The sequence below is a fragment of the Oenanthe melanoleuca genome, chromosome 11 (assembly GCF_029582105.1).
Source record: "Oenanthe melanoleuca isolate GR-GAL-2019-014 chromosome 11, OMel1.0, whole genome shotgun sequence".
Lineage (NCBI taxonomy): Eukaryota > Metazoa > Chordata > Aves > Passeriformes > Muscicapidae > Oenanthe > Oenanthe melanoleuca.
In genome coordinates, this window is record NC_079345.1 from 965,247 (window position 1) to 990,503 (window position 25,257).

A 25,257-nucleotide genomic window follows, 5' to 3' on the forward strand; every position below is an offset into this window, starting at 1 on the left:
GGGAAGATGTTGTACAATGGGGCAGGCATGGGATGCGACAGGAACCGTCAAAGGCACGATTAACTGGGGTGCTGCAGAGCCCGGCGCCGCAGGGATCCCAGGCAGGCGGGGTGGGGACAGGACCCATCTGACCATCATGTGCCTTAGGTCCGTGTTGATGCCTGGAGCCCAGCGGCTGCCAAAGAGCCATTCACAGCTCCACAGAAAGGCTGATCCCACGGTTATCCACTTCCGTTGGGAAGCCCTTCCCTCTGGCATGGATGAAAATGGCTCAGCTGCACACATTGGGCATGGGCACCCAGGCTGCCAAATTACAGCAATGGGACCCCTTGGGTTTTGGATATACCAGTGGGGAATGGAGCCAGGGTGGGCTGGCTTGAGACTCGAGGTCTGCACATCATGCCAACCCACCCCAGCTACAGCCCCCAGGGAGGCAATACAGCAGAAACAGGGATTTATTCCATATATTCACCATTACTCAGCAAAAACGGGGAAAAAAGCTTTACGGGAACAAGGATGAGCTAAGGTTTGACTGTGGCTTACCTTGATCTGGCTCTAGAAGGTGAAGGTGAGGGAATAAAGGATAGATAAACAAAGTGGGGGGCAGGGAAGATTTCCTTTCCAAACATAATTAAAAGGGTGAAAAAGCTGTTCCATGCACAATTCTAGTGGCACAGGAGACTCTGAGACCTTTGGAAGGTTCAGTGTAGGGAAGGTGCAGAGTATTTTGTGGAGGGAGGGAAGCTCCAGGCTATGGGAAGCACAAAGGAGCTGAAGAGGAGGGCAGTAGAACTCCTCTGGGAATTAAGGATGAGAGGCAGGAGAAGAACAGGGAGGGGAATAGGATGGAAATTGTGTGTAGAGGAGGCCAGAAGGGGACTAAGCTGCCATGGGGACAAGGGACAGCTGCTGTTGATTAGCTCGGACATGCTCAGTCAGCCCTTGTCCCCTGCTCAGAGAGGGGCCCTGGGCTGTGGATTCAGCCCCTCCCTGGACGGAGACCACACCTCAGAACAGCCCATCCCCAGAGCGAGTCCATCTGTGTGACTTTATTGGAGTGCGACACAAATCGAGGGGTGACGCCAGCGGGTTGGGGGGGGAGACACCCCGGGCTCAATCCCAGTCACCGTCACCCTCGGGATTGTCATCGCGGGGCGGCTCCTGGAACTGGATGTTGGCCAGCATGTCCCTCATGGCCGCCATCAGCCTGTTCACCCCCTGGTTGAGGTCCTGCGCCGCCCCGGCCTCGTCGTCCCCGTCGTGCCGGATGTCCCCCTGTGACACAGCGGCGCTGTGGTGGCAGGGGCAGGGACAACACTGGTGCCAAAACAGCACCAGGCTCTTGCCAGCACCATGGGGGAACGGTGCACCCAAGTGCCAGCGTGCACTCACCTGCAAGTTAAAATTTGGCAACAGCGAGCGGAAGAAGAGGGATAAAGTGCTTTCATTGGAGGGATGGCTCGTCCTGGAAGACACAAGTGGCACCATGGTGAAGGTACAGGTCAGTTTGTGACTCCTCAGTGGGATGTGGTGGTGCTGGGAGAACCAGCTGGAACCAGCTCTGAGGGATGGAACTGGGGGATTCCAATGGGATTCTGGATTCAGGCAACTCTGAGTAGCAACTCTGAGCAAACCACTCACTAAAAGCACGACCAAGGCCAGGTTGGAAGGGACTTGGAGCAACCTGGTCTAGTGGAAGGTGTCCCTGCTCATAGCAGGGGGTGGAATGAAATGAGCTTTGAAGTCCTTCCAACCCAAACCATTCCAGGATTCCATGATTCTACCAGCTCTGCTCTGAGGGGGTTGGTGTGGAACACACACATGGCATCACCCCAATACCAGGATTGCCTGTATTTAAATTTCCATTTAAACCCATTTCCAAACCCTCCCAGTCAGCCATGGCCTGGGTTTTCCCTGGCTTTTGCCCTATGGCTGGGAATGGCCAGTGGTGACCATCACGGGAAGCAGCAGGACCAGTCCAGCCTGTATCTCTGCCTGCCTGGAGCTCCTCCTCTGCCATGGAGGAGGATGTCAGCACTGAGTGCAGTGTGCAGCCTGGGCTGGGACTGAGGCCATGCCAAGAGCACAGCTGGCTGTGCCAGCACAGGCACCAGCGGTGCAGGTGGTACCTTTCCGGTCGGGTGTAGGAAACAACAGAATCCAGAGGAGGGAGAGGGTCAAACCCCATCACTGGCTGTGAGGTCACCTCCTGCAGGGGGAGGAGAAAGGAGAGACTGAAGGAGGAAAGAAAGGATGAAGGCTGTGCATCCAGCAGCAGCAAACATGGGTGCCCACAGAAGCTGTGAGTGACAGGGGCCCAGCAGGGACACAAGTGCCACCACAATAGGTGCAGCCACAGCCCCTGTGTCCCACCAGGCCCCTCACCAGAGGCAGGGCTGCTGTTGCCTCCTTCATCTCTGAGAGGATGATGTGCCTGTAGATGTTCCTGGGAGCGCTCTGGTACCGGATCTTCCTCCTGAGGCGGGGAGGGGACAGAGCAGTGAGCCCTGAACAGGCATATTCCCATTTCTGCTGCTCCAGGCACAGTGTCAGCAGCTTCCCTGGCTCTGGGGGACAAGGCTATATTGGATGGAGCTGGCTCAGAGCGAGCCAAAGGGGGTGGCAGCTGCTGAGCTCTGGAGAAAGAGCAGAGAGCTCAGGAATGAGCAGACTGACCTTGGTTTAGGACACCTGATATCTCACTCCTGTTTCTCAGCACTGGGAAGTGTTTCTAAGCTCTCACCTGCCCTGTGTGGGCATCCCTGCCCTTCCAGGCCACCCCTCCACCCTCTCCAGGAGGTTTCCAGGGTACAGGTGACAGCCAAGCCTGGGGAAGGCAGTGCCGGATATGCAGTGCCAGTTCAGCTCTACATTCCCATTTGTGAAAAGCACAGAATAGCCACTGCCTTCATGACCTTCAGCATCAGACCAGCAGCTGTGGGGCTCTGAGCTGTGTCTCGGAACTAGAGCTGCTGCTGCCCAGGACAGACCCTCTGTCCCACACCCCTGGCACAGAACCTTGCCCTCCACCCTCTGTGCTCACTTGTGCTCAGCCTCCTGCACCAGTGCGTCCTGGGCCTCCACCATGCGCAGAACCTCGTGGACGTGGGGCTCCAGCCAGGCCATGACAGCCGGGTCCTTCCACAGGGCGTGTGTCCTGCCCACGTACAGGGATGTCAGCTGGTTCAGGGCGGGCGACTGGCTGTGGGAGATGGCTGTTACTCACGGCACCTCCTCCTCCTCCTCCTGCTCATCACAGGATAGTGAGGGCTCAGCTCTGTGCTGGCCTTTGGCATGGGGACACGAGAGGACTCACATCCTGCCTGGATGTTGCCATCCACCTTCACCAGAACTTCTACCTCCATCTATTTTTAGGCTAAGCAGAGCCATGAAATGAGGGAACACTGCCCTGGCCTGAGGGAGAGCCTTTGCACACTGAGAAGACCACGTGTCAGGGGAACGCAGACTGGTTGGAGACAGCCTGCCCTGGGAGGACACGCGCCCTCCCTGCACACACCAACAGGCTCTGGGCTGAACTTCTGACCCGTCCATCTTGAGGTGAGGTGGGTCTGTCAGCCTGATCCAGAGGCCATTATGGAAATGCATTATCAAAAGGATTATCAAATGAGGCATTATCAAATGAGCCTACTCAGGGAACCCAAACAAGCTTCTCCATTAGCTGTCTGAGCACGCAAGATCCCCGCCGCCGGCAAAAATCGATCCCTTCCCTTTGCTGAGAACATCTCCAGGCCTTACCTGATCTGGGCATTCAGCCCAAAGAAGGGGTGGGAGGCGACCCTGGCATCAGGCTGCACGCTGCAGTGATCCAAGAGCGGCATCAGAACTGCAACACAAAGGCAGAGAACTCATCTGAACCTGCTGGTGAGGGGCAGTGTGGGGTGGGGTCACCCCTGCAGAGTCACTCCCCTGCTAAGGGCCAGAACCCCCTGGGGCACCAACAAGGACACAAGGAGGGGTGAGGACACTGCTGGTCCCTGTGCTCACATGGGTGTTATTTCCTGAGCAGCCTAGAAGATGTTTCCAGCCCCCACAAACTGAATCTGTTGGAAAGCTGGTTCTTCCTGCTGCACACACCCTCCCCTGGGCCTGAGGGCTGTGTGCTGCTTTCATGGACAGCAGCACCCATGGGATGAAAGGGAGAGTGATGGGCACCCATGGAGAGAGCACATCCAAAACAGAGCTGTGCCTCGGAGGAAGAGCCAAGGAGACTGGCTTGTCCTTGCTCCAGGCAGCCCTGAGCAGGTGAGACATCTCCCTGCTCCGAGATCCAGCTCTCACTCTCCCTCAGCCTGCTCACCCCTGACCATTGCTGGTGGAAGAGCAGTGGCTGCTCTGGGGAGGGAGGACAGAATTATGGAATCACAGAATTGTAAGGTTGGAAAAGCCTCTAAGATCACTGAGCCCAACCATTCCCACAGCACTGCCAAGGCCAACCCTAACCCATGTCCTCAGGTGCCATGTCCACATGGCTTTTAAGTCCCTCCAGGGCTGGGGACTCCACCACTGCCTTGGGCAGATTGAGCCAAGGCTGGACAACACTTCTGCAGATGGAATTATTCCCAATATGGAACTTTGAGGCCATTTCCTCTTTTCCTGTCCCTGTTCCCTGGGAGCAGAGCCTGACCCCCTCGGCTTCCCCTCCTGTCAGGGAGCTGTGCAGAGCCAGAAGGTCTCCCCTGAGCCTCCTTTTCTCCAGCCCCCAGCTGCCTCAGCCCCTTCCCCAGACACACTCCAGCCCCTCAGTGTCCGTGCTGGGATGAGGAGCCCAGAACTGCACCACACTGGGCACAGGCACTGCCATTCTGCTTCCACTCTGACTCAGAGCTCCCTCCTCAAAGGCCCTTGGCAAATTCCTGCCTCTGCATCCTCCTGCTGGGAATCCAGTCCCGGCTGTCCCAGAGGAGGGCAGTGACAAGCCCTGAGGGTGGCCTCACGGTGGGGACAGACTCACCGCTTGGGAACATGATGAGGGCGAGCTGGACGAGCCGGGCCGCTCGCTCCCGGGCCTGGCTGCGCTCCAGCTCCGGGCGCTCTTCCTGCTGGCTCAGGAAGAAATAGGCCAGTGGCACCGAGAAGGCAAAATTGGGCAGCTGGGACAGATTCCGGTGACTCTGCAGGATCAGACAGAGGGTTACTGAGAAATGATGCTGTGCATCTGAGAGTTACTGAGAAATGATGCTGTGCAGCAGAGCTGGGCTCTGTGGGGTTGGGGCTCTGCCTGCTGGGGTTAAGTGAGTTCCCAGCCACTGGCTCGGTGCCCCCACAGCTGAGTGAGCAATTTTGAGCTCTTACTATTTGCAGGATCCAAGGATTACAGGAATCAACAGGCCAGCATTTATGCATCATTTCAATGCTGCTGGGATGCCAGCTGGGCTGTGAGATCCCCTCCAAAGGGCTCACATGGTGGGGAGCACCCCAGGCGCCCATCCCCTCACCTGCTGGCCACTCACCTCCCACTCCTGGAAGAGGCGGGTCAGGAAGGTGTATTCCCTGGCCCGGAGGGACAGGAAGTCGATCAGCAGCAGGACACAGAGTGGGTCATTCTCAGGATCAAGGCTTGGGAGCAGGAGGAGAGAACAAACTCAGTGTCACAACAGCTGAGAGAGCTGCCCTGATTTCTGAGTCAAACAGCCTCTCCCAGTGACATCCAGTGACTCAGCAAGCAGTGAGGACAGGAACTCGGTCACTCCCGCATGGCCAGTGGGATGACAGAGTGCTGCTCTTGTCCCTGTAGAGGGGACAGTCCCCTGCCACCACCCAGGAAGATCAGTGGCCACAAACTGAGTGGGCTACACTTTGCTCTGCTGAGACTCCAAGCTCAGACCACAGTTTGGCAGTCACCCAGGGCCCCTTCTCAGCCCTCATTTCTCCAAGGGCACCAGCACATCCTCAGCACAGAGCTGTGCAGCTCCAAGGGGTGGGAATGAGCCCATAACAAGGAGCAGCAGGACCATCTGGGGTGACTGTTCCCCCACCCACCTCAGGATGAGCTTGCAGAACTCCAGTGCTGTGCGGGGACAGCCCCTCTTCTCCAGGAACATCAGGTGCTTGAAGAGAGCCAGGAAGAAAGCCCTGCATGGGGAACAGCAGCAGGAGGCCAGATGTGGAAAGAAGCATTTGTGCCACTCAGAAAAGGGGACACAGTCATCAAGAACTCCTCACCCCCAAGCATCACATCCTGGTGTGTCACACACCCCATCATGCTCCCATCTCCTGGTTTTATCTTTTTGTCCCAAGGACAGGGACAGAAACTCACGACCTCCTCTGGAGACTGGGACCAAGACAAGGAAATCCCCCAAGTCCACATCCCACCTTGTCCCAGTGGTGTGGGGATGGTGACACAGTGTGGGGAGACCCAACACCTGAACTGGTGATACAGGTCACTGATGGCACAAAGCATGTCAGCCAGAGGGACTGAAATGTGAGCACCCTCCAGGTACAGCAGTTTGGGAGAGATGGCTTAGGTCAGCTGACTGGAAAATTCCCAGAATAAAGTCACCTTTCCCAGCAGCTGCAGATCTGGAGTTACATAAAGACCCAAGCTGGGAGGAGTGTGAGTACTGGGGGTGATGGCTGGAAACACAAAGCAAGGATTTTCATGACCATTTTGGGCTAAGAGGTACTAATGGCATGAGAAGGATATGACAGGGAGGGACAGTTCCTACTGCAGGAAGGCATCCCTTGGGAAAAGGGATGCTTTGTGCAGAAGCTTCCATGCACGAGCTGCCTGTGCTCCAGCACCATCCCAGGATCCCCCAACAGAAAGGGACACTCAGGGGTCTCCCTGGATGTGCAGCAGTGGTGGATCTGGGTGGCTGGGTGGCCAAAGGGGGGCCAGGAGCTCCAGCTGAGCCTCCCCCTGACCCCAGCCCTGCTCACCTGTTCTCAGGGCGCCGGTAGTCCAGCCTGCAGGTCCCGCTGGTGAGGCTGAACACGGGGTGGAAGGCGCATTCCAGGCTGTACAGAGCCCGCTCTGGGGACAGCAAGGTCAGTGTCAGGGGCAGGACAGGGACACCACCCCAGCACAGCACTGCCCTGCACTCAGCTCAGCCCAAAAGACAAAAAACTCATTCCCAGCCCAGAGAAACACAAAGGTAATTCAGACAATGTGGTGGCAACATGTACCAGGGCAGTGAGCACTTCCACATTAGATCACACTCTGGGTGGCAAAAGGAACCATTCTGGGATGGAGGTTGGTCCAGGAAAAGCCAAGCTCCTGCCCTCCACTGTCCCTGCCAGGGAAGGATTTCACAGCAACACATCTGCTCCTCACCTCGCTCTTACCTATGAGATCCCGGGCCATCTCCTGGTCCTCCTGCATGCGGCACACGTCGCTGAGCTGCAGCAGGGAGTCCACGTGGTACGGGTTCATCTGGAGCAGCAGCTGCACGAGAGCATGCCAGAGATTCTGTGTCATTATCAGTGTCTCAGCAATTTGGTCACTGACCCAGGTACTCTCCAGCACTCAGCTCTGTGACACACAATGCCAAGAGCTTCCTTAATGCCCCCCTTCCAGATCCATCCCCAAGCTGGAAGGGCACAGGGAGCTCTGTCCCCATCACGTGCAGGATGGGAGCCCTCAATGGCAGCCTCCCTAGGGCAGTTCCCTCCCAGCTTGTCCAGCTTTTGCTCATCTTCACTGTCCTTCTCCAGATCTCTCCCAGCTCCTCCATTTCCTTGGAAAGGAGGGAACGAGACACAGGCACTGTTACAGTTTGGGTTTTTGTATCTATCCCTTGACAGTTCTGAGCATTTGATCAGGGCTTTGCATCCTCTACTGAGAGGACATTTGGACACATCTATTACAAATCCAGGAATCAGCAAGGGTGGATAATAATAAATAATAATAATAATAATAATAATAATAATAATAATAATAATAATAATAATAATAATAAACTTCACGCTTCAGAAAGAAGTTTAATCTAAAAGCTTTCTCAATTCACTAATTATATTATAAATATGTTACTTTTCTCAAGTACCTAAAACCTCAGTTCAGTAAAAAATTTTGAAGATACTATAAATCTTCTCACAGTTTATTTTGAGGATTTTTTTTTTTCTCCTAAAACTGAAAAAATAAAGCTTCCAAAGCTCCAAAAGTTTCCATCTGCAGGGTGGGGACGCATGGGACCACCTACAGCACAAAGACTGGATGTTCCAGGCTAGCTCAGCCCAGCCTGGAGCCACTTGCCTGCTGCTTAACCTCTTCCTTAAGGGGTAAAACTCTTTAAGTTCCTTTCTAGTCCACTTTTTGGGAGGACATGGAGCACTCAGGGTCACTGTGATGGGAAAAAGCCAAGAAAAGTTTACCAAGACCCTTTTAACCTACCAGCAAGTGCAGAAAAAACTCACTGAACTAGAGGCTACCCAAAAATAATATTTTATGTGCTGAAACCACAGCAACAAAGTAGAGCTGGGCTCTAGCTACACCAGGACTTTGGTGACCATGGACAAACTGTCTGGAATTGCCAAATCCATCTGTTAGATCTTACCCTTGATGGAAAAGGGGAAGACTTCAAGCTGTACAAATGTCCTCAGATTTAGCCAGACCCCCTAAGAGGGTCAGAGCATCCAGATTAAAATACCATGGAAAGCCTGTCCTGTGCAGGGGACTGAGCTTGAGCTGTCCTTGGGACACTCACTGCTGAACAGGAATTACCTTGGCTCACTTAATCCAAATCCCTCAATCCAGGCAGAACTGCTGAGCTGGAGAGAGCCCTGCGGCCCCGAGCCGAGGGTGGGAAAGCAGAAGGAAGTAAATTTTATTTAGCAGACAATGGGCTCTTTAAGGAACATCTCCAGGGCATGTATCCCAGCTCATGTGGCCAGACCTTTCAGAGAAACATCTCTCAGTTATGGTTTAGTTGGGTGCAGAGCAATTTTGCTGCTGCTTATCACTCCAAACTATAAATGTTACCATACAGCTTAATGAGCTCGGACACGCATGAAGGACTCCCAACACAAAAGCCTGTTTTGCTGAAATACCAAGAAAAGACACATTTTTCATCCTTGCAGGAGTTTATAAATAGAACAGCTGTTAGTTTGGATTCCCAGTTCACTATGGGTTTATACAATATTCCTCCTTTCCCAGCTAAGAGCTGAGACAAGGGAGCTTTGTTCCCACCCTTCCAGCCAAACGGACAGTTCCTGTGGGTTCCTCTCTCAGAAGGTGACCTGGCACGTGCTTGGCAGAGCCACCAAGGCTCAGCCACCAGCTAGCAGACCTCCTCTGCACCAAGGTCAACAAGGTGACAGAACAGCTCAGCACTCAGTGCTGCCTCACCCCACAGAGGGACACAGGGATCTACTCCAAACAAATCCTAACAGTCCAAACAAGACTGGAAATAAATAATCCAAGGCTCTGCAGAGGGATCTGGATAGGATGGATCCAGGGGAATGAGGCCAATGGGACAAAGATCAACATGGTGACATGCTGGGTCCTGTTTGTGGGTCATACCAACACTAACTACAGGATGGGGAAAAGTGGCTGGAAAAGGATGTGGGGGTGCAGAAGACAGTGGATGGACATGAGCCCAGGTGGGCAGGAAAGCCACTGGCACCTGGCCTGTGTCAGGACCAGAGCAGTGCTCATCCCCTGTGCTGCCATTGCTGGGGTCAGCTCTGGGCCCCTCACCCCAACACAAACATCAAGGGCTGAAGCGTGTCCAGGGAAGGACAACAGAGCTGGGAAAGTGTCTGGAGCAGCAGGAACAGCTGAGGGAGGTGAGAAAGGGGCTCAGCCTGGAGAAAAGGAGGCTCAGGGGGGTCCTTCTGGCTCTGCACAACTCCCTGACAGGAGGGGCCAGCCGGGAGGGGTCAGGCTCTGCTCCCAGGGAACAGCGACAGGACAAGAGGTAACAGCCTCAAGCTGTGGCAGAGGAGATTCAGGTCAAACATCCGGAACAATTCCTTCCCCAGAAGTGCTGTCCAGCCCTGGCCCCAGTCTGCCCAGAGCAGGGGTGAACTCCCCATCCTTGGAGGGATTTAAAGCCATGCATATGTGGCACTTGGGGACATGGCTTAGGGGTGGCCTCGGCAGTGCTGGGGGAGCAGTTGGCTTAGAGGCTTTTCCAACCCAAACAATTCCACTGGAATGCACCAGCCCAGATCCCCAGGGAAAGGGGCTGCAGGAACACAGGAGGGAACAGCAGGACCAGCCCAACGTACCACGATGTTGTTGGGATCCATGGACTCCACAGCATCCAGGAACTTGAACTGCACCTGCTGGTACTCACGGTGGTGCTCGAAGGTGAAGTGTTGCACCCCCCTCCGGGTGTCCAGCAGCTGCATGGTGATACCTGCAGGGTGCAGGGGAGACCTGGGTACCCCAAGAGAACTTCCTCTGCTTTCTCACAGCATCAAAAGCTCCCACCTCTGGGTCTAGAGACACGAGTGTTTTTCAAAACTCACAGAGAAATTAATTTTTTTTCCCTCTCTCATGAGTCCCACCCAAAAAGCCCAGGTCACTCATTCTCCCAGGAATACTTCTCATTATCCAGCAATTCTGCTGTTAAGATGGGAAGCACTCATGACCCTGCTACCTCCAAAAGAGGGGAAAACAAACTCAAATCAAAAGGTACAACGCCACAGAGCTCTCTGTTGAGGCAGGAGGTGTGCTTCCACCAGCTGAGGAGCAGTTCCCTCTTAGAGTCCATGCCTCATGATCCTCTAAAAGGGCAGGAGGCAGCCCCAAAAGCCTCACCTGTCTTGCTGTAGCGTGGCCAGGTGTTCTTGGGAGCTGTCAGCCACATGCTGCGCACGTACTGCCGCTGCCTCTGCCTGGGCCTGGGGAGGGGAACACACAGCTCACAACTTCTCTGCACTGACACAGGAGGAGGGATGGAACCATGCTAAAGGGGAAAATGAGATCCAACTTTTTCCCCACAGAGAGCTACACAGAGCTGTGCCAGAGCTCTGTGCTTACCTTCAAGACACAACAGACCTGTGCTCAGGCTTTGCCTTATGTGCATCATCTAGGCCAGCCAGTGCCTCCAGCACCTCCACTTCCAGAGCTTCTCTCCCTGTTTTTATCCCTGCCAAACTCTCAGCTGTCTCTGTGCTTCTAAACAGCTTCCTATGTCCAATTAGGAGAGCCCCACATCCCTCTGACTCATCTCTCTTCCCAGCAGGGCCTTCAAATGCCAACTGGATTAGTTTAAGCTGTACTCAAAAATGCACAATTTATTGGTTCAGGAGCAATTCAGGATCAAGGCTACTCTGAGAGAGTCACTTCTCCTCAGAAAAGGACCACAGACTACCCTGAGCTGGAAAAGACCCACAAAAATTATTAACTCCTGGCCCTGCACAGGACAATCCCAAGGTTCTTTAGTTTCTTCCTCAAGCACCAAATGCTCTTCCACAGACTCTCTCCCTCCTTCCACCTGCATTCCTCCAAGCTCAGACCCATTCTTGGTTTTCCAACCAGCTCATGAAAGTGAGAGGGGATTTTGTGGATGACAGTGAGCACAGTGCAGTGGATAAATGCAGACATCAGACCCAGGGAGAAACAGGTTCCCTGGGCCCCTGGAAGCAAGTGCAGGTGACACACTGAAAGTATTCAGGGTTCACTTTCTGTCCAGAGGCTCTGGAATGGCAACAAGGGATGAATAGTGGAGAAACAAAATCTATGTATCTGCACTCTGTGAACTTGAGTGAAAGGACTTTGAAGGGTGGTTTGGAAATAAATGAGAAGGGAAAGGAGCAAAAGAAAAAGCAAATGCCTGTAAAAGTCTGGAGAAGTCTTTTCCCACCTTGTACATATGGCAGAAAATATTGCTCTGTTCCAATAAGCAGCTGCTAAATGAGTAACACACCCTGAGCCCGGGATTACCAGCCTGGGTGTGGCACTGGGGACTCCATGAGACCTGCCAAGGGCAGGACAGACACACCTCCTCTGATTTGGAAAAGGTTTAATATCAAATTCTGGACTCACCTCTGGTCCCCAAGCACAGCACGAGCCCCAAAGTATCTCTTCAACTCATTCTCTGGATTCAAGTTTCTGAGAAGGTGGAAAGAGAAAAGAAAAGCTCCATCAGTTAAACAGTGCCCACTCCAGTCTCTCCATCAACACCCAGCACACCGAGGCGCCTCTGGAAAACCCCCAAACTGTCACACACTCCCCACTGACCAGACACAGCATGGAGAAAGGAGACTGAGACTGCCAGAACTGGAAGGGAAAGCCCTGCTCTATCAGTCAGGCTTTCTTGCTGCTCTACTCCAGAGCTGGGGAATACTGCTGCTGCCCTCTCCAGGGCGGCTGCATCCTTAGCTGGGATGTTCCCAGGAGAAGCCTGGGCTCGGGAGCACAAGTGAATCCTATGTCAAGCTTTAAACACCAGGGCTAGTGGCACCTCTGCAGAGGTTCTCCCACAGAGGATCTGAGGCTGGAAGGTCCCTCTGGAGACTAATCTGGTCTTGCCACCACTGCAAGCAGGGCTGGCAGCAGAGAATCCCCATCAGAACCAAACACAGCTTCCAGAGGAGCGGATAGGAGCAGGGATGTGCAAAACTATCCCAACCCTTTCAGTCAAGGTGTGGAGTTCCCAGCCAGATCACACTGGGAAGCTCCTCAGGGAGCAGGTATCCTGTGGCACCAAGGCCAGAGGCAGGTGGGAGCCAGCAGTACCTGTGCTCCACATAGAGCAGGGGCCGGCTGTCAGGGGTGATGCCTCCCTGGCTCTGCGGTGCCAGCCTGGGGTCCTCAATCCTCTCCAAAAGGCTGTCAATGTCTTCCAGGTCGTTGTCTTCCTTAAGAAAGGCAAAGCCAAGGCATTTATTTCAGGCTGAGTCACAGCAGCCTGCAGGTGACCCAGCACAGACCACACAGAGCTGCCCCCAGCTCATCTTGATCCCTGGGTGAGGGGCTGTGGATCTTCAGAGAATCCCAGAATGGTTTGGGTTGGAAGGGACCTTAAAGCTCATCATGTTCCACCTCTGCCATGGGCAGGGACACCTTCCACTATCCCAGAGTGCTCCAAGCCTTGTCCAGCCTGGCCTTGGACACTCCAGGGATCCAGGGGCAGCCACAGCTTCTTTGGGACCTGTGCCAGGGCCTGCCCACCCTCACAGGAAGGATTTCCTCCCAACATCCCATCTAACCCTGCCCTCTGATAACGGGAAAACATTTCCCCTTGTCCTGACACTCCAGGCCCTTGTTCAAAGACATTTTAAATATTTAAGTAATCAGCCTTCACCCTCTACTTTCCACAGAAACACCAAGTTACTGCCATGAGCCTCATGACAAGGTCTCAAACACTCACATGACTTTAATCCAACTCTCCCATTCCCCATTTTCCAACCACCCCAGGAATCCATCCAGCTGCTCACATCCAACAGTTATACAACACTTTAACCCTGATTTCCCTCTATCTTCCCCCAACAAACAAGTGACACATTTCTTACGTGCCTGCTTCACATCCTCCTCATGATGTCCATGGGTGGAACACAGAATTCCATTCAGGACACCCAAGCAGCACTGCCAGCCTGCCTTTTCAAGCTAAATTTAACCCCTGTGTGTGGAGTGTACACAGGAAAGGGAGAATGAGCTCTGCATGGAAGTGCTGAACAGAGGTTGTATTATCCCTTGTTGGCAAAGCAAACTGCCTGGGTCTGCGTGTCCCCCCAGCTGGCACATGTCCCCCTCCTGCTCAGTATTTTTGGATTGGGAAAGGAAATAGGCTCTCCATGAGGGTTCCATACCTCAGACACTCACTCCTGAGTGGCATTCCTTAGGAAGAGGTGGGCAGCTGGGCACTGGCACTGCTCTCACAGCTTAGCCATTCACTCCAGAATCCAGGGGCTCAGACATTGAGCAAAGAATCTCCCTGGAGTGAACAGGGAGGTTGGACTCCATGATCTGGGAGGTATTTTCCAATCTCAAGGATTCTGTAATTCTGTGGACAGTTCAGACTCAAACCTCACCAGAAAACCAGCTCCCACCTGAACCTCACTCCTACTGAATTAAGATCAATGACTTTAATCCATCTGCTGCCTCCAGCTCTGGGATCCCCAGCACTGGAACGATGTGGAGCTGCTGGGATGAGTCCAGAGAAGGCCATGGAGATGTTCCAAGGGCTGGAGCCCCTCTGCTCTGGAGACACCTTAGACCCCTTTCAGTGCCTAAAGGAGCTCCAAGAGAGCTGGAGAGGGACTTTGGACAGGGGAGGGAGTGACAGAACAGGCTGGACACGGCTTGGAGCAACCTGGTCTGATGGAAGGTCACCCTGCCCATGGCAGAGGATGGAATGAGATGAACTGTAAGGTCCTTTCCAATCTAAACCATTCCAGGATTCCACAATTCTAAAGCAGTTTCTTTAAATTTTAAAATAGCTTTTTTGCCTTGAATCTCTCCTCAGAATTCCAACTTTGCCAACCCCACTGGAGGAGCCAGCCTGGTCCCTGACTCAGAACACACACAGACATACCACAGTCTCTCCTGCTGAATTTTTCTTGGTTTTCCTTTTCTTTTTTTTCTTCCGTGGCTTGTTACTCGTTGCCAGCTGCAAAGACAAAGGGAAGAGCTGTCAGCATTCCCATGAACTGCAGGGGTGCCAGCTCCATGGGAAGAAGAGCATTTCCCACAGGGATCAGCACACTGAGGGTCCTTAAATTAAACCAAAATTCACCCTGTAGTGTTTGTTAGTGGGTGAAAATCAAGAAATAAGGAGAAAATGGAGGAAAGCACCAATGATTCACAAAGGGTTAAATCTCAGCTGATTTTCACATCCATATCTGAGGCTACAAAATCAGGAGAGAAACAAGTTTAGCTGTGCCAGGTGTGGAGGAAATGCTTCAGTGTCTTTCAGCCCCATGGATAAACTGCATTTCTGCTTTTGGGGGAAGTAGGACAGTTCCCAGTTTCACTCCCATTTCCACAGAAACCAACACCTGACAAAGGTACCAGCCCCAGAATGCCTCTCCCTGCAGATGCAACTGTTTCAGCTCAGGATGCTGGGGGGATTCCCTAACCTGGGAAGCACATTTCCAGGATCTAGCAGGTAACTCAGGGATCACAGCATCATGGAATGGTTTGGGGTGGAAGTGACCTCAAAGTTTATCCAGTTCCTACCCCCTGTCTAGGCAGGGACACCTTCCACTAGACGGGGCTGCTGAAAGCCTTGTCCTGGCTCTACCCAAGAGCAGCAGCTGCCTGCCCAGGGCTCCTATGTCCTACCTGAGCTCTGGGAGCAGCCTCAGGTGTGTCCTGCAGTGCTGGCACAGCAAAGTCACCAGGTCAGGAGCCCTGGAGCCACTGCTCACACAGAGACCCACTGTCCAGAGCACTCACAGCCCCTGGGCTGGCAGAGGCCACTGGCACAGCTGGAATGCACACAGACAGTGGACTTTGCTCCTCTGCCACCCAAACCAGGGACACAAACCCCAAATGCACGGCAAACAAGTGAGACCAGGGGCCAACCTCCTTTGCTCCCCCAGCCTTCTTCTCCAGTGCAATCTGTGCTAAACTTGCCATTAAAAATTGTTAATTAAATGCCCCTTTCCTTACAGAATTCATCAAGGAGACATTTCTGGGCTGATACAGACCACAGGAGAAATCTTGATACCCAGTGACAACAAACCACTATGGGGAAGAAGAGGTTCAGTGTTCAAGTTGACACTGCTTGAAGTCTTCACATCCCCTGTTCCAAAACAAACACCTCCTTGAGACCACTCCTCCCTGGCCGGACCTCCGTGCTCATGTGGACACAGCACAACTCCTTCCTTTGGTGCCTCCTCTCTGCAGCTGGAAAATCCCTCTGGATCCTACACACAAGCCCAGCCCTCAGCACCAAACTGCTCATCCTTCCCCAGATGTGAGTTCAGGTTTGAGTGTGCATCCCTCCCCTGGATCCCTGGGAGCAGTCACCATTTGGTCTGGCTGCTCCTGCGCCTCTCTCTGTCCATCCCCGTCCGTCCCCTCGGTCACAGCCCCTTCCTTGCTCCTGTCCCTGCTCCCCTCCTGGTGCCCTCCTGCCGTGTCCTGCTCGCTGAGCCGTGTGTCCAGTCGCTCCTCTCCGGCCGCCGGCTCATCCTCTGACTCCTCAGCTGGGATCTGCAAACAGAGGGACAAGCTGCAGGGACAGCCCAGGGATGGAATTCCCCACGGATCTAATCCAACACTCCACCTGCAAAGAGATGGGAGTTTTGGACATCCCTCATGTCAAGCATGTCACCCAGTGGCTGCCTGGACAGTCCTATCACATGGACACCATGATGTGTCTCCTCACACCATGGACCCTGTCATTCCTCAGGGAAGGACAGGGAATGGCTGGGACAAGGTGTTTGGAGAGCAGGACCAGGATCTGTCACCCCAAGGACCCAGCAGTGCCACCAGGGCCCATCTGACACCCAGCACTGGGATCCTGCAGTGCTGGGAAGGTGGCAGGGATGTTCCTAAAAACAGTTTCACCAGTCCAGCTCTGGTAACATCCAAACCCAGCCCCCTCAGGCCTCTCTCCCATTTCCTCCCAGTTCAGCCCCAGTTGCTGCGCCCCACGCTTCCCAATCACCCACCACCCAAACCGCTCACTGCCACTCCAGTCACTGACCCCAAATCACTGCCACACACACTGTCACCTCTGCCACCTGTGAGCCCCTCTCACTCACTGCCCCCCTGTTCCCCCCAGTCACCCACAAACCCCGCCAGCCTCTGCCAGGTCACTGTCACTCCAGCCACCGCAGTGACTGTCACCTCAGCGGTCCCCCAAGGAAGTGTCCCACAGCAATGTCCTCGTCTGCCCACCCAGCTGTCACCCCAGTCACTGCTCCAGTTATCCTCCCAGTCACTGCCCCTCAGTTATCCCCCCAGAAATTGTACCCCGAGTCCCTGCCGCCCCAGCTGCCCCTCAGCAAACCTCCCCCGAACCTCTGCACCCCGGGGCTCCCCGGTTTTGCCCGCCCTCACCAGCTCGAAGCGGTTGCTGACGCCGGCGCGGCGCGGCCCGCGGGGTCCCTTCCCGGGGGCTGGCGGCGGTCCCCCCTCACGGGCACGCTCCGGCCCGGGGTCGAGGCCCAGCTCGCCCAGCCCCGGCCCCTCCTGGCCCCGCTGCTCCCCCCGCAGCCGCCTCAGGGCCCGGCGCGACATCGCCCCCGCCCGCTGCGCGCCTGCGCCCGAACTGCGCCTGCGCACCCGCCGCGCGCCGGCCCCGCCCACCCCCACCGCGCGCATCCATTGGCTGATGCTGAGCAGGTCACGCCCCCCGCACGCCGCGATCTCCGCCGCTCTCCGGAACCGGCAGCGTGGGAACGGAGCACGGCCCGGGACACGGGTGGCGACCGAGACACAGACTGGGCTGGGCCCGCGGCTGGCAGCGCGCAGGGAGTGGGAATGGGAACGGGCTGTGCCCACGGTGCTGTGCGGGGTCACGGGTGGGCACAGCCCGGGGAGGAAGAGGGATGGCGGTGGGAGATGTGCACGATGATATGGGGTGCCCCCATCCCCGATCCCTCCACATCCCGCAACACCCTTCACCCCGCTCCCACATCCACTCAGGAGCAGCCACGCGGCCCCAGGGCAGCCCAGCGGGTTTATTATGGAGGGGACATACAGAACAGCCATGCCAGCCCAGGGCACCGGGCACCCCGGCACAGCCAGGGCTTGGCACAGAAGCGGGACCGGGGGGCGAACGCAGGGGCTGTGGGTGTCCCACAGCAGGATCCATCCCTCGAGAGCTGCCCCGCAGCGGGATCCGTCCTCCCGGGGGCTGCAGCTGTCCCACAGCAGGATCCATCCCCTCGGCGGCTGGTGGCAGGGACAGAAGGGGACGGCAGGGACAGCGGGAACGGGTCCTTTTGACCCCTGGTCCATAATGTATATAAATATAGAAGCTGTGTGTATCCATCCTATGTATATATGTACATCGGGGGGCTGTGCCGGGGTGACCGGCACCCCCGTGGCGACCGTCACCGGGGCGCCCGGCCCTTCACTTGAGCCACGCGTCGCTGTAGAGGGAGCGAGCCTTGGCGTGGCGCCGGGACGCGGCGCTGGCGTTGAGGACGGCCACGCTGCGGCGGCTGGAGCTGACCACGTCGGTGACGAAGCCGGCGCAGTCGGAGCAGACGTCGCGCAGGACCGAGCCCTGGGCGTAGATGTGCGGGAATTCCTCCTCCACCCGGCGCCAGCACGGCCCCGAGAGCGAGCTGCGGCACAGGGCACCCCGTCAGCCCCCGCCTGCGGAGGAGGAGGAGGGCAGGGGGGAGGAAGGCTCAGGGACTCACTGGAAGGGCTCCCTCCGGCGCAGCGGCGGGGCTTTGGGCAGCAGCGAGCCTGGCAGGCTCTCGAAACCCAGCGCGTAGACGGGGATGTGAGCCAGCTTCTTGGAAGGCATCTTCATCTGCCAGAACGGGGGAGTCAGGGAGGGATGGGACACAAATGGGGTAGGACAGGGTTGGGATAGGAATAGGGTGCACAGGGATGGGGATGGGTCAGAGGTAGGTGCAATGACAAGGCAGGACAGGAGTGGAGTGGGATGGGACAGGGACACAGAGGCACTGCCCAGAGCCAGTCCCTTACCTTTAGACTGCAGGAGCTGCAGACAGACCTGGGGACACAGAGAGAGGTGAGTGAGAGGGGACCCTGCTGCCGCCCTCCCAGCCCCGTGACACAGCACAGCATGGCACAGCATGGCACAGCATGGTGCAGTTTGGCACAGTGCTCACCGCTTGCAGAAGAAACACGATGTGGGCCAGGAGAAGAGAGGAAACTTGGCCCTGCAGCAGCAGCAGACCTATGGGCAGAGCAGGGTGAGCTGGGGGTGAGTGGGTGAGGACATGGACCCCAGTCCCTCCATCCCCCCGTCCCCATTCCCACCTTCCCCCTCCGCAGGCTGCTGTACAGCTCCTTGCTCTGCAGGAACTTCTCCATCTCAGCCTTGACCAGCACCCTGCGCACATTGATCATCTCCTCCACGGTCAGGGCCAGGCTCTCCACAGGGTGGCTGAACTCCTGTGGGAGAGGGCAGGATGTCACTGTGGCACAGGGCATGGTCCAGAGCACTCCTGTGCCAGGGCAGAGACTTTGAACATGGGCAGAGCGTCTCTGGCATAAGCAGAATGTCTCTGGCACAAGAATCTCCCAGCCACCATGTGTCCTCGTGCCAGGCTGCCATGTGCCCACGGTCATGCTTGCCTGGTGTCCCCAGCCCCAGTGTTCCCAGCTGGTGTCCCCAGAACCCACCAGCCAGAGATGCTTGGAGTTGCTGGCAGGGGCAGCACTGGATCCATCCTCTGGCCTCTCCTCCACAGCACCAAGGGCAGCCCGAGGCAGTGCTGGGCCATCTGGCAGCGGGTGGCAGCTGGCAGGGACAGAACCTGCAGGGAGGGACAGGGAGGCCGTGGAAAGGACATGTTACCTGGTGCCACCACGGCTGAAAGGTATTGCACAGACTACTGGGGACCCCTGGCAGTACCTGAGCGGGGCCGGGGCTCGGGCTGCAGCGGCTCTGGGTCCCGGGGCGCAGCCTGGTCACCCCCCAGCTGGCTCTGCAGATGTGCCAGGTCCTGCTCTGAGAAGGAGCGATCCCGCTTCAGCGGCACCTCCGTGGCCGGAGAGTCCTCGTCCTGCAATGCCATGGGCACCGTGTCACCAAGTTCACCCTGGCACCCCCGTGTCTCCCCACCTCTGCAGGTTCTCCCTTGCCTCGGAGAGGTTCATCTCCTCCATCTCAGCCAGGGTGGGCGCCTTGAGCAGGACGCGTGGCCGTGGGCGCGCAGGCACGGCGCTGGCCGGGCACCGGGACAGCTCGAGGCAGGAGCTGGAGCTCAGGCGTCCAGCGCAGGCGTGTGGGATGCAGGGCAAGGAGCTGTATCCTGCAGAGGGATGGGCTCAGCACTGTGGGGATGGGCACACAGGAGACACAGCACAGCGGGGAGGGGACACCGGTACCTTTCTGCTCCACAGGCCGGAGCTTCCGCTCCTGCCTGATCTCCTCCAGGATCTTCTCGTGGAGCGTCCTCTGCTTCTGGGGCAGCGGTCGTAGCCGCCGCTCTGATGCCTGAGGAATGCACACATGGGACGTCAGGTGATGGCCACGGCCTGGGGATGGCACCCGTGGGACCCACCAACATTGTCATGCCAGGGAGGTGGCCCAGTGCTGGCCCTCACCTGCTTCAGGGGGGGCCGGGAGCGGATGAAGTCGAGTATGAGCTCGTGGGCATCTTTCTTCACCCGGGGGGGGATGTCTCCATCCACCTGGGGAAGGAAGGGGGTCAGTGCTTTCTGCTGGAGGGTGGCAGGATGGAGGGTGAGGGGCTGGCCACGCTCACCATGACCTTGCGGAGTTTGTAGTTGCGGGCACGGATGTCCTGCATGAGCATCTCGAAGGGTGTGAGCTGGTACTCAGTGGGCAGAGGGTTGAACTGCTTCTCCTGCACCTTCTTCAGCTTCACACCGTGCCTCAGCTCCCGCATCAGCTGCACCCACAGCCGGGCCTGGGGGAGACACACAGACACAGCATCAGCACCCACCCATCCCCAGCACAGCCCCCAGGCCCAGCCATGCTGCCGTACCCAGTCTGTGTTGCGCAGGTTGCCCAGCTCTGCTGCCGGCCGCTCCTCCTCTTCCTCATCCTCCTTCAGCTTCTGCAGTAGCTGTTGATGCACAAGATGCTGTCACCTTGTTCTGGTGGCACTGAAGGTCCAGCCAGGACCGTGCCATAGGGCACTAAGGTGCACCCCAATTGCTGATTCCCAACCAGCATAGCAGTCTGGGAGAGGCTGTACGGCCAAACAGCGGCACCAGCAGCCCTGGCTGGGATGGGCAGAGGGGGCACAGCAGCCTCCCCAGCCCCTTGTCACTGCAAGTGGTTTCCCCGGTGGGGCCGTGGTGACAGCGGGCACCCACGCTCACCTCCTTGGCGTCGCGGATCTTGGCGAGGAAGGCCATGAGCTCCACGGTCTCTGCGAAGAGGGCGCGGCAGACAGCCTGGTAGTGCGCGGGGGCGCCGGCGGGATCGGCCAGGCGGGCGGCACAGAAGCGCATGGCCTGCCCGAAGGTGCGCACGGAGCGGGGCGGCCCCTCGCCCCCCTCTTCCTCCTCATCCTGCCCCCCATAGCCCTCGTCGGCCGTGGCGCAGCCGCTGTCCTCGGAGTCGCTGTTGGTCATCAGGTCGATGAGCTGCTCCAGCCGTGGGCTCAGCTCCCGCTCCTCGTTCTCGTCCAGTCCCCAGTCCAGCGCCCGGTACACGGCAAAGCCCAGCGACTGCACCATCTGCGGGGGACAGCACCGGCTGGGGACCGCATCCACCTCGGCACCAGCTGTCCCGCCCCTTCCTTGGTGCTGGGTCCCGTCCCAGGACCTGTAACCCACGGGCGAAGGGGGGCAGGCGGCCGTGCCCAGCCCACACCGGGCTGTGATGGCAGACAGGGCGTGTCACCGGTCCCCACGTACCTGGGCTTCGGCGGAGGGCGTCAGCAGCGCGGGCAGGTCTGGGGGAGGAGGGCAGAGTCACCACTGGTACCCATGGCCCCGTGCTGAGTACCCCACCTCGCATCACCCAGGGATGTGGTACCCACCCACTCCGGCCGTGGGGGTGCCCCCACCCTGAGCTGCTCACATCCCCAGCTGCTCCTCCCCCAGCTGGAATCCCTTCCCTGGCTCGTCCTGTGCTGTCCTGGTCCCAGAGCATGGCCCCGACGGACAGTGGGCACCTGCATGTTGAGCCCTGCTATCAGGCAGTGCTGGCACAGCCTCCCAAAGGGCACATTGAGGTGGCACAAGCACCCGTGTACCCCTCACCTCCAGAGCTGGAGGGAACTGAGAGCTCTTCATCCATGAGGAGATGCCCCCTACACCCCTCTGGGATTTGGGCACCAGCAGTGTGGGGACTGGCAGCCACAGCTGGAGCATGACACACACGGGGAGCCCAGGACATGCTTGTGGGCAGCTTGAACTCTCCTGGCAGCTGCAGGAAAAGGAATAGAGTGGCCTCTGCAGTGTCCCCAGGGCTCCCTGCTCCACTTCTCTCATCATTAGCTCTGCATCGAGCTGATCAATGCGGCAGCCACCAGGATGTGCCAGTCGTCTGCCAGCCGTGTGCAAGCCAGGAATGGACAGGAAAGCCAGCACGAGTAGTGGCCCTGCCATGGTACCACACAAAAAGCCCATCAAAAAAGCATGTCCTGGACAGTGCCAGCCCTGGTGGGTCCCAGCAGCTCCTGCCAGTCACTGGGGCACTGCTGAGGGGGGAATTCCCATAGGACAGGGCTGGGAGTGGTTCTAGAGGGTGCTGCTGGCTCACCCAGAACAGATCCAGCCCTGTGCCCTGGCAGAGCTGCAAAGGCACGTGCCAGGCTGGTGCCACCACCTGGAGCCCTCCCAGCCTCAGGCTTCACTGTGAAGGCTTCACTGGTTCGCCCCTGGGGAGATGGTTCATGCTGGCACAGAAGCAATCTGGGAGCAGGAGAGGTGGCACGGTGGCACAGATAGGTGGCACTGGCAGGTGACACCAACTCCAGCCCTGTGGCGGCTCAAGGCAGGGTGTGGGGCCATTCCCATGCAGGACCAGTGGAGCCGGTGTGACCACGCCATGCCCAGCTGCCACGGGCACGTGCCATGCCTGTGCGTGTCCCTGCCCTGGGCACGGAGCCACCTGCACTGAGGACACACAGTGACCCACAGTGTCCCTGCTGCCTGTGAGAGAGGCCATGCAGTGACCCCACGACACCAGGTGCAATCCCCATGGCCTTGCTGTGGGGTGAGACGGGTGGAGGCGTTGGCCGTGCTCCAAATGCTCCTCGTGGCGTCGAGCCACCGGTGTCACCGCTGGCAGCCAGCCTGGTGCCACTCTGGAACCGTCACAGCCATACCTGGCAGTGCAAGCCACCTGTGGAAGGATGGCTGGGAGGACAAAGGTCGGGAATGGGGCTGTCCCATGTGCCACTCCCGGGGCCTGGAGTGGGGGACAAGGTCCCCTGCGGTGCAGATGTGGGTGACGGGTGCCTGTGGATGTGCTGTGTGGGTGTCCATGTGTCTGTCCATCTGTCCTTGCTGTGTACCCTGCAGCCCCATAGTGGGTGCCAGGACCACGCAAACATGCACACCTGCCTCCAGCCTCACTGGGTCACCTAGGACGCTCAGTGCTGGTGACCTTGTTGGTGCCAGTGCCAGTGCCACACCAGTCCCAGACCCCCAAGTCACCAGCCCATCACCTCCCCCAGGCCCCAGGCCACCTCTTCCACCGACACCGTGCTGGTGTCAGTCCCCCTTTTGCCAGGGCCTGGGCTTGGGTCTCACCCTCATCCCTCCAGTGCCACCTTCCTCGGTGCTGGGACCGGCCCCTTTCCTGTCCTTCCAGTCTCTCTGGTGACCTCCTGCACTGCTCCCCTGCCGCTGCTGCCTCGATGCCTGCCCCCCTCTCCGGTGCCGCTTCCCCTGCCCATCTGCCGCTCCGGCACCGGTTCCTCCCTACCGGTCCTTCCCGCCGGGGCCTCAGCGGGTTCCCCTCCGCTGCCGATACCCCCCGGTCCCTCCGCGTCCCCGATGCTGGTGCAGCACCCTCTGCCGGTGCCGGTAAGTCCCGGTGCCGCTAAGTCCCAGGTCCCCGCTCTTTGTGCTGGCAAGTCCCGATGCCCCGGGTCCCGGTGCCGAGAAGTCCCGGTGCCAGTAAGCACCGTAGGCTCTTCCCGGTGCCTGCAAGCACCGGTAAATCCCAGCGCCTCGCTCCTGGTGCCAGCAAATCCTGGTGCCGGTAAGTCCCGACATCCCGAATCCCGGTGCTAGTTAGCCCTGGTGCCGGTAAGCTCTGGTGCCCCCGTGCCGGTAATTCCCAGTTCCCCGTTCCTTGTGTTGCTAAGCTCCGGAGAGGAAAGCCCCGGTGCCGGATCCCAGCGCCGGTAAGCTCCGGTGCCCCGCTCCCAGCGCCTCTCATTCGGTGTCGGTAAGCCCCGGTGCCCCGCTGCCAGTGTCGGTAAGTTCCGATAAGCCTCAGTGCCAGTAGGTCCCGGTGTCCCGGGTGTCGGTGCCGGTAAGCCCCGCTAAACCTTGGTAAACCCTAGCGCTCCGCTCCCGAGGCGCCGATAATTCCCAGTGCCTGCAAGCCCTGGTGCCCCGCTCCCGGTGCCTGCAAGCCCCGGTGCCCTCCGGTAAGCCCCAGCAAGTCGTGGCGCCCCTAAGCTCCGGTAACCCCCGGTAAGCCCCGGTAAGCCCCGCTTGGCGGAGCCGTCCCGTCCCCCCCCTTCGCGGGCGCCGCCCGCTCCCGCCCCCCCCGGCGGCGGCGGCGCTCACCGTGCGGCGGGGCGGGCAGGCGGAGGGAGCCGTCGGCGCGGAGGCGGATGTCGGCGGTGCGGAGCGGTGCGGGGGCGACGGGGGCGGCGGCGGCGGCGCGGCAGCCCTGGAAGCAGAGCGCCCAGGCCTGCTCCTCGTTCAGCGGCTGCTCGTAGCACTTCAGCACCTCCTCCAGGGACAGCTCCCGCGGCGGCCCCGCGCCCGCCCGCGCCATCGCCCCATCCCGCACCGCCGAGCGCGGGCGGGGCGCGCCGGGCGGGGGAGACGGGGCGAGCCCGCGCGGAGCCACGCCCAAACAAGCCACGCCCACTCCCGTCTCCCCATCCCGCGGCGCTCGGAGCGCGCCGGGGGCGGGGACACGAAGAGGAGGGGCGGGGAGATGGGATAGACCCCGCCCCCCTCCCCGGCACCGGCCTCGGTACCGGCACCGGCACCGGCACCGGCCCCGCCGCAGGCGCCCAGCGGGAGGGACCACGGCGGCACCAGGGGGCACCGGGCGGCTCGAGGCCGGGCGGTTCGGGACGGTACGGTACAGTAACGGTACGGTACGGTGGGGCACGGCATGGCACGGCACGGCGCGGTGAGCTCGGTACAGTCGGGCATGGCACGGTATGGCGCAGCACATTCCAGCACGGCTCGGTATTGTTTGGCACAGCTTGGGACAGAATGGGATGGGGCAGTAGTGTGGCACAGCATGGCACGGCTCGGTACAGTATGGTATGGCTCAGACTGGCACACCCGAGCTCAGTACCATGGCACAGCTCGGCACAGCATGGTACAGAACAGCTCAGTGCCGATGGCATGGCATGACTCGGTACAGCACAGTGTGGCACAGCACAGCACGGCTCGGCACGCCCAGGCTGCAGGGCTGGCAGCAGGGAGTGGTTGCACTGGGTTAACTGGTACAGAGTGCAGGGTCCAGGGCACACAGCCGGGCACAGGACGGGGATTGCGGGGCATGCGATGGGGGCAGTGCCCAGCATGGGTGTGGAGCAGCGCTGGGTGACCCCCGAGGGACA

The 25,257-nt window shown here is 58.3% G+C and overlaps 2 protein-coding genes across 2 annotated transcripts; both read right to left on the bottom strand.

Moving 5' to 3' along the window:
• Positions 1-1,023: 1,023 nt before the first annotated feature.
• Positions 1,024-17,115, bottom strand: TCF25 (transcription factor 25). Its single transcript, XM_056500883.1, has 18 exons — positions 16,922-17,115; positions 15,884-16,069; positions 14,445-14,519; positions 12,647-12,768; positions 11,954-12,019; positions 10,724-10,806; positions 10,189-10,319; positions 7,306-7,405; positions 6,901-6,994; positions 6,001-6,093; positions 5,472-5,577; positions 4,973-5,132; positions 3,757-3,844; positions 3,044-3,202; positions 2,386-2,476; positions 2,130-2,209; positions 1,393-1,465; positions 1,024-1,275 (listed from the first exon to the last, which is right to left on the bottom strand). The coding sequence occupies exons 1-18, from the start codon at positions 17,099-17,101 to the stop codon at positions 1,114-1,116; spliced, it is 2,049 nt and encodes a 682-aa protein (XP_056356858.1). The 5' UTR covers positions 17,102-17,115; the 3' UTR covers positions 1,024-1,113.
• A 409-nt stretch (positions 17,116-17,524) lies between these two features.
• On the bottom strand, positions 17,525-24,525 carry SPIRE2 (spire type actin nucleation factor 2). The gene is made up of 15 exons (XM_056500559.1): positions 24,239-24,525; positions 21,404-21,441; positions 20,864-21,223; positions 20,524-20,604; positions 20,281-20,445; positions 20,120-20,206; positions 19,901-20,009; positions 19,655-19,824; positions 19,425-19,575; positions 19,193-19,326; positions 18,827-18,961; positions 18,676-18,743; positions 18,530-18,557; positions 18,235-18,350; positions 17,525-18,156 (listed from the first exon to the last, which is right to left on the bottom strand). The coding sequence occupies exons 1-15, from the start codon at positions 24,450-24,452 to the stop codon at positions 17,940-17,942; spliced, it is 2,073 nt and encodes a 690-aa protein (XP_056356534.1). The 5' UTR covers positions 24,453-24,525; the 3' UTR covers positions 17,525-17,939.
• Positions 24,526-25,257: the final 732 nt, after the last annotated feature.

Excerpts from the sequence above, each read along its gene's own strand:
- TCF25 (XM_056500883.1), bottom strand. The coding sequence starts at position 17,101 with ATGTCGCGCCGGGCCCTGAGGCGGCTGCGGGGGGAGCAGCGGGGCCAG. Across the intron at positions 5,133-5,471 it reads GCCTCTTCCAGGAGTGGGAG|AGTCACCGGAATCTGTCCCA; the intron begins GTGAGTGGCCAG and ends CTGATCCTGCAG. Across the intron at positions 3,203-3,756 it reads GGGCTGAATGCCCAGATCAG|CCAGTCGCCCGCCCTGAACC; the intron begins GTAAGGCCTGGA and ends CATCTCCCACAG.
- SPIRE2 (XM_056500559.1), bottom strand. The coding sequence starts at position 24,452 with ATGGCGCGGGCGGGCGCGGGGCCGCCGCGGGAGCTGTCCCTGGAGGAG. Across the intron at positions 21,224-21,403 it reads CGCCCTCCGCCGAAGCCCAG|ATGGTGCAGTCGCTGGGCTT; the intron begins GTACGTGGGGAC and ends TGTCCCCCGCAG. Across the intron at positions 19,576-19,654 it reads AGGAGATGAACCTCTCCGAG|GACGAGGACTCTCCGGCCAC; the intron begins GCAAGGGAGAAC and ends ATGGCATTGCAG.